The sequence below is a fragment of the Lycium ferocissimum genome, chromosome 6 (assembly GCF_029784015.1).
Source record: "Lycium ferocissimum isolate CSIRO_LF1 chromosome 6, AGI_CSIRO_Lferr_CH_V1, whole genome shotgun sequence".
NCBI lineage: Eukaryota > Viridiplantae > Streptophyta > Magnoliopsida > Solanales > Solanaceae > Lycium > Lycium ferocissimum.
This window is the reverse complement of record NC_081347.1, coordinates 60753753-60761727: the sequence shown is the minus strand read 5'-3', so window position 1 is coordinate 60761727 and position 7975 is coordinate 60753753. Positions and strand designations below refer to the sequence as shown.

At 33.0% G+C, this 7975-nt stretch overlaps 1 protein-coding gene across 1 annotated transcript; it reads left to right on the top strand.

Annotated features, from left to right (window-relative positions):
• The first annotated feature begins 4009 nt into the window (after positions 1 to 4009).
• On the top strand, positions 4010 to 4984 carry LOC132061464 (probable leucine-rich repeat receptor-like protein kinase At1g35710). The gene has a single exon (XM_059454280.1). It carries the CDS (start codon positions 4010 to 4012, stop codon positions 4982 to 4984), a length of 975 nt encoding a protein of 324 aa, XP_059310263.1.
• The last annotated feature ends 2991 nt before the right edge of the window (positions 4985 to 7975 follow it).

Sequence of the window (7975 nt, the reverse complement as noted above, 5' to 3'; positions counted from 1 at the left end):
ATGAATAACATGATTTAAAGTATGAAAATAATTACGATTCGGTGAGGATCATAAATTGAAAAACATTAGCATTTTATGAATTTGTGTGCAGATAATTTTTTTTAGTATAAATGGAAATAATTATTTTGGTATTTATTAAGTTTTAGTTTCACTCATAATTTTATGTGATAAGGTTTTATGCTAGTTAAATGTGGCGATTTAAGTTTAATTTTAAATGAAATTAAGGGAAAAATAAATCCGTAAAATGAACCTCTATAATCAATTTAATTCTTCATGTATATTTTTTGTACTTATAAATATTCATTCTTATTTAATCGAATAAGAGACTTAAAAAAAAAAGATTGTGTTGACTGATAATACTACCTTGATTTTCAACATTATATGACGCCAATTAATAACTTTTACTTTTAGTATTTGTAATACATCATAGATCGTTCAAAGGTGATGGATAAAATTGTTCACAAAATCTTCTTATACAGTTTAAAAAAATTAGTTAGGAAAAAAATCAATTACATGGGAATCCTACTGATTCAACACGAATACAATATGACATTATACAATCACTAAAATTCAAGCTAGTTATAACTTCTTCAAAATGATAATTGAAATGTATGTGTTTCTAATGTTCTCTATGTCCCAATTTATGTGACACCGTTTGACTTGGCACAAAGTTTAAAAAGTAAAAAAAGATTTTTAAAATTTGTGGTCTAAAACAAACATTAGACACTTGTGAGTTCTGTAAATCATTTCATTAAGGCAAAAGGGAAATTTTAAAGTTAAGTTGTTTCTAATCATAAAAAGTTAACTTTTTTAGGACTGACTAAAAATGAAAGGGTGCAACATAAATTGAGACGGATGAAATAAAAGATAAGAAAAATCCACAAAGTTACACAAATTAAAAAGGCCTACGTGGATTGTCTTAAAAAGATGAATGAGGGAAAAAAATGAGAATACAAAAGTTAAAAGTGACATCCACGTGAAGGAGCTTCATAGGATCAATTGGTATTGTGAGAATGACAAAATTTCTTAGATTGCCGCTTATATACTATAGTAATATATATTTTTTGCAAACCTACTACATGAAGGTAGTAGGCTAGCATTGTACTCACTTTTTGATTCACTAAAATATATTTACTATTTGATCCCAACACATTAAATATAGGGACATTTTGGTCTTTCTGCCAAAATCCCCTCATTTTCATTTCCAAATAGAACTCTCGCTTAAACAACTTTCGCTGCCTCCATCGACCCATATTTTCTTTTCACCTCCATGTATTTCTATCTCTCTCCTAATTTTCTCATAATAAAGTTCCAAAAATATTTTTAAGCTGGTAAGTCCAACAATCAAAATCTAAGCTAATTCTTGTCAGTTTCATTGTTATAATCTGAAAATGTAAACCCACAATTAAAAGCTACTCCAAATCTAATCAATTTCATTATTATAATAAAAATATAAACTCAATAATCAAAAGCTAAACTAAATTTGACCAATTTCATTTTTATAATTGGAAAATGTAAACCCAGCAATCAAAAATTAAATTAAATTTAACCTATTACATTATTACAATCTGGAAATGTAACCACAACAATCAAAAGTAAAACAAACAAGCCGTTAGACTTCTAATATCTCACCAATCAGTTGTGTGCTCTATTTAAGTTATTTTTTTATGGTGAAATTACAACAACTCAATTGATTTGTTCAAATTAAACACCCATTCACAATTTCCCTAATTCAAGGAGAACCATTTGTAAATGCACGAAAGAATCACATATAGTGACTGTAGAGCAAACTAAAGGCAATTTCCAAAGACAAGAAGGGGAAGAAATTGAACGCTTTATGCCAGGGAAGAGATGAAACAGGGAAAAATCAACGGAGAGAGAAAAAGACAGCTGATAGAAAAGATGAGGGAGAAGGAGTAATTTTGGGAAAATTTCAGTTATAAACAATTTATGAGTCAAAATTATATATTCATAGCCCATATTTTAAATTACAAACCTACAGCCCAACATTTCATGGCACAACTTGAATATTCACCTTTATACAACAATATACAACTTTATACACCTATTGTAGACAATGTATACACCTTGTATAAAAGTGTATAAGACTAGTATACAAGATTATACAATAAAATATAACTTTATACATCTACTGTAGATAATGTATAAATATTGTATAAAAGTGTATAATAATGTATAAGACTGGTAAAAAACTGAAGAGGAAAAAAATGACTATGGCGGGTAATTTTAAAAAGATGGGCTAAAAGGGATAATATTTTGTCATAATTGGCATACAGTGTAAAATTCCCTTTAATTTTTTGACAGAAAGACCAAAATGTCCCTATATTTAATGCGTTGGCATCAAATAGTAAAGAAATTTTAGTGAATCACAAAGTAGATATAATGCTAACCTACTACCTTCATGCAGTATGTTAGCAACCCCCCACCCCCACCAACAAACCCCAAACATATATACACACACGCGCCTCACATAATACTTGAGTGAGGGACTTATCATTTCAGAAGTGGACTGTGGGCTCCGAATGCCTAAATAATTTCATTCACCAAAGCTCCGACCTATCTTTGAATGCAAAAAATACTACAAATACTCTCTTCTTTATTATTCTTTTTCTTTTTTGCATTTTTTTTGGTCATAACTTTTTCTTTTTTGCTAAACCCACCTATCCTTCTTTATTCTTTCTCCTTCACTTAATTTCGTCTCTCCTTTATTTTTTTGTTTCGTTTTGTTCCATTTTGGATGGTTTTACTTGTTAACTAGTTAAGTGAAAATCAATAATTTTTGTTTTTCTTAAGTTATTGGAAAAAGTTTAACTTCTTTTTTGGGAAAAAAAATAAAGGCTGAAAAAAAAAAATATTCTTCATGATATTATTTTATAGTAAACTCACAAGAGCTGGAAGATACAGATTACTTTTCATGATATTAGTTATTTTTGTATTGTAATTACCTATTAATAAGTACTCTAACATTTAATATTTTTATATGCACGTACATTTATCACATATTAGGATTTAATTATCTGTTCTCTGAAAAAATTTCATTGTTAAGTTTTTTTTTTTAAAAAAATTAATATTTAATTATGTAATTATACTTATGCAATCAAACATGATATTATAATTGCAGTATAATTATGTTATGAAAAATTAATGCTCTCGCTATCTCAATTTATGTGGCGCAGTTCGGATTACCAAAAAATGAACATCAATAATTTGAAAAACAAACATACATATTTAAAAGTGATGAAAACTATAAGTCACAATAATTAAAAATTCAAAATAACTAAACATATATAAAAAACATCGTGGTCAAAGAAAAAATTATTTGTATCTCGAAATTGAAAAAATGTCACATAAATTGAAATGAAAAGGTATGTATTTGCAATTACTACATTATTACGTAGTAAAACCCTCAAATTCAGACCAACGGAAGAGAAAAAATTGTAACCTCCAGGCTCCAAGCCCAGATTTGAAGGACAATAATTCATTTTTTACTTTCACTTAATTCATGCATAAAAGAATCTTTTATTGGTTTGCTAAATTGAAATGTTGAAACTTTTCCAAAAGCAAAATGAAAATGGGCATGGAAATGAAGAACGAAGAGGACAGAGAAAATGAAGAAAATGAAGAAAATAAAAAAATAAAATAAAAAAAAGAGAGAGAGACAGAGTTGTTAGGTGGGGACCGGCAAAATTGCCACTTCTCTAAAATAACAGTGTCAGTTGAGTGAGACATGGAGTAAAAAATTTCTTCACTATATCACTATAAAACTGTACCCTCCACAAGTTCAACAGTAACCAAAACAACCAACTGAATCCTTTAGCCATGATGATAGTTCCCAGAATATTTTCTTTTCTTCAGTTTTTTACCCTCTTATATCTGTTCAGTATCGTTTCTTTTGCTACCACCGAGGAAGCAATAGCTCTTCTCAAATGGAAAGCAACTTTTCAAAACCAGAATAATTCGTTATTGGCTTCATGGACACTAAGTATTGATGCTTTGTAGGGGCTGGTATGGAGTTATATGCGCTAATGGTGGGGTAAACAAGTTGAATATTACAAATGCTAGTGTCGTTGGCACGCTCCATGATTTTCCAATTTCATCTCCCCCCTTTCTGGAATATGTTGATCTTAGAATGAACCAACTCTATGGAACCATCCCGCCTACAATAGGAAACTCGCTAATCTTGTCTATCTTGACTTGTCGGTTGATCGGTTTTCGAGGCACAATACCACAACAAATCGGCTCACTAACAAAGCTTGACACCCTCCACATCTTTGACAACCATTTAAATGGTTCAACTCCAGGAGAGTTGGGGAATGTGAAAAATCTCACTGTACTTAAGTTACACGATAATCAACTTACTGTAACTATTCCTACTTCATTTGGCAATTTGAGAAACTTGGATACTCTGTTTCTCCGTACCAACAAACTTTCAAGTTCCATTCCTAAAAAACTTGCCTATTTGGATAACTTGGTTGCGCTTGCAATGGGTGTAAATCAATTTTCAGGCCATTTGCCAGAGCAGCTTTGCCAAGGTGGGAAACTTGAGATCTTCATGGTGATGAGTAACAAGTTGACAGGGCCAATACCAAGAGCTTTTGGTATCTACCAAAAGCTTCGGTTCATTGATTTGAGCGACAATGATTTTCATGGTGAACTCCGCAGCAACTGGGGGAAATGCGAGAGTTTGACTGATTTGCAGATTGCTAGAAATAACATTAGTGGTAATATACCACCAGAGATTGGAAACGTCAAAGGGCTTCAAGGACTTGATCTTTCATCCAATCATTTGGTTTGGCACACACCAAGGGAATTTGGAAAATTGACCTCTCTGCTTAATCTCTTTGTGCAAAACAACCATATTTCTGGAAATTTTCCTAAGGAACTTGGGTCACTAACAAAGTTACTGCCCCTCAATCTGTCAGACAATAGATTGAATGGGCTGATCCCAAGGAGATTACGTTAACATGTTTCTCTTGAACCTTAGCAATAACAAATTTGGCAAAAAATTCCAATGGAGATAGGGAGGATTGCTCATTTTAATGTACTTGATTTGAGCCATAATCTTCTTGTTGGAGAAATACCCGTTAGTTTGCCAATTTGAAAGTCTTGGAAAACTTAAATCTTTCCATAATGGCCTTTCTAGCTGTATTCCTGAAGAATTTGAAAGTTTGATTGGTTTGCAGAATCTTGTATTGTCATACAATGAGTTGGAAGTCCAATAACAAATAATAAAGCCGTTATGAACACCTCATTAGCAGGTAATAAAGGCTTTTGTGGCAATGTAACAGGATTTCATCCTTGTGAAAGGCCATCCTCTATGGTGAAGAAATCCTCAATAGCGAAGGGACGTAACTTCATCCTCATCATTGTACTTCTTATTATAGGAGCAGTAGTACTATTTTGTGCTTTTGCTGGTGCTCTCCTTATGTATGATCAAAGTAGGCGAGTTAGAGAGGTTGAAAGATGGGATGATGGTTTGCTTTCGATATCCATGTAAGATGGAAAGGCATTTTACAGGGACATCTTAAACGGCACGGAGAAGTGTAAAATTTTGCATCAGGCAGTGTTTACAAGGTGAACCTTTCATAATTAGGGAATATAGCTGTGAAGAGACTTCATTCTTCATTTGAGAATACACATCTGAAAAGCTCCATGAATGAGGTAAGGGCATTGACTGGGATTAAGCACCGGAATATTGTGAACCTCTACGGCTATTGTTCGAATGCACAACACTCGTTCTTGGTTTACGAATAGAGGGGGAGTTTGTCTAGCATATTGAGCAATAAAGTTGAGTCCAAGAAATTGGATTGCTTAAAAGGGTGAATATCATCAAGGGTGTTGCTTTTGCTTTATCTTACATGAACCATGATTGTTCACCACCCATTGCTCATCGAGACATATCAAAAAATAATGTTTTGCTTGATTCAGGGTATGTAGCTCATGTTGCAGACTTTGGCATAGCTAAGCTTCTCAAGCTAGACTCATCCAATTGCACAGCGCTTGCAGGCACATATGACTATGTTGCACCTGGTAAGGTCTAACTTAATTATTACTTACTCTGTCCTAATTTATGTAATACTTTTGCTTCCCGAAATTCAAACTGCATGAACTTTAACCAATATTTTAAAATGTATTTTTTCACCAAATTGACATGAGAAAAGTTGCAACTTAGCGTTTGTTCGGTATGGAGGAAAATGTGTTCTTCGAGAATAAGTGAATTTCTACTTATTTTCTCATGTTCGTTTGGGTAGTGAAAAATAAGTGAATTTCTTACTTATTTTCTCATGTTGGGATGGTTGGTAAAAAATATTTTTTTTGGAAAATACCCACCCAAGTCCCACCAATCCCACCACCCCATACCATACCAACCCCCACACCCACCTACCCCCACCCTCGAACGCACTTCATCTTCACCCTCCCTAACCCCATCCAACCCTACACTTCATCTAACCCTCCCATTGACCCACCTCCTCCCAAATTTTATATTTCATATATTTTATTTTACTTTTATAAAAATTGAGAATTATTTTTATTTTAGAAAAAATAATTTTTTTGGAGAGGGGTCATGGGGGGTGGGTGGTGCAAAAAACTAAAAAAGAAAATCTTTTTAGAACTTTTTTAAAGAAAAAAATAATGGGGTGGGGGTCATGGGGTGGGTGGTGTAAAAAAAAAAAAAACTTTTTAAAACTTCTTTTTAAGAAAAAAATTGGAGGGGGGTGGGGGGTCCCCACAGGGGATGAGTGGGTGGGGAGGGGGGCTGTAAAAACCCCAAAAACCAAAAAAAAAAAAAAAAAATTAATTTTTTTATTTGGTTTGGGGAGGGGTTAGTTAGGTTGCGTGGTAGTAGGGTGGTTGGCGAAATTTCACATGTGGACTTGTTTTCCTACTTTAATTAGGAAGTCATTTTCCCCACTTTAGAGGAACTTGTTTTCCTAAAGAAAATGTTTTCAAAAAATTTGGACCAAACGAACATGAGAAAATTGGAAAACATTTTCCGGAAAATGTTTTCCTCCCTACCGACCACACCCTTAAAGTACTTTTCATGCAGTTTTCAAATATATAAATTTTAACCTTAAAATATTGAGTTAATCTGATCCAATTTAGCTTTAAAATTTAGTCGTGACTCTCGAAAAGCGAAAAGTATTACATAAATTGGGACGGAGGGAGTATCCTTTTTTCAAAAATTTCATGAACTATAGTCAAACACTCCATACTGTTTCATCTCATTTACCCGTTTATATTGTTAATACCTTTAGGAAATTGTATTGTTTCAGAGTTGCATATACGATAAAGGTTACGCAAATGTGTGATGTCTATAGCTTTGGAGTATTAGCATTGGAGATAATCAAAGGAAATTATCTTGGTGAATACATTACTCTGTTAGCAAATTCATCGACTATAGATCATGTGCAGCTTAGTGATTTTCTAGATGAGTGCCTTTCGTATCTTGAAGATAGAGTAATAGAGGATTGGTTTTATTATCAAGCTAGCAAGCTCTTGTTTGCTTGAAACTCCAAATTCAAGGCTAACAATGCACTTCATCTCTCATAGGTTATCTTCAATCGATCCATGTCCACCTACTAATGTAAAGACGAGCTATATAATCCATGATACGCTATGTTGCTCAGACTCTTCAAAAATGTCAACGGGTGCATGTAGGATTCTCCAAAAATAGGAGAACCCGACATGGATGCAGCATTGAAAGTGAAGAGTTCCCGCAACTTAGATGATACGTAAGGTGCTTTGTATGGAAATGAACAACCTTTGTCACCCTGTGGTTGTGAAATAAGTAGTTTAATGAGAAAGTCTAGGACAAAATTATTACCGGGACTATAGTATTGTTGCATTGTCAGTGTGCTTATCTGGTTTGTTGTAATAAAGTTTATACATATAATATAGAAGTTAATTAGCAGCAGTATTTAATTTCCTAAAAGTAATAAAAGCTAGCTTCACG

Excerpts from the sequence above, each read along its gene's own strand:
- LOC132061464 (XM_059454280.1), top strand. The coding sequence starts at position 4,010 with ATGCTTTGTAGGGGCTGGTATGGAGTTATATGCGCTAATGGTGGGGTA.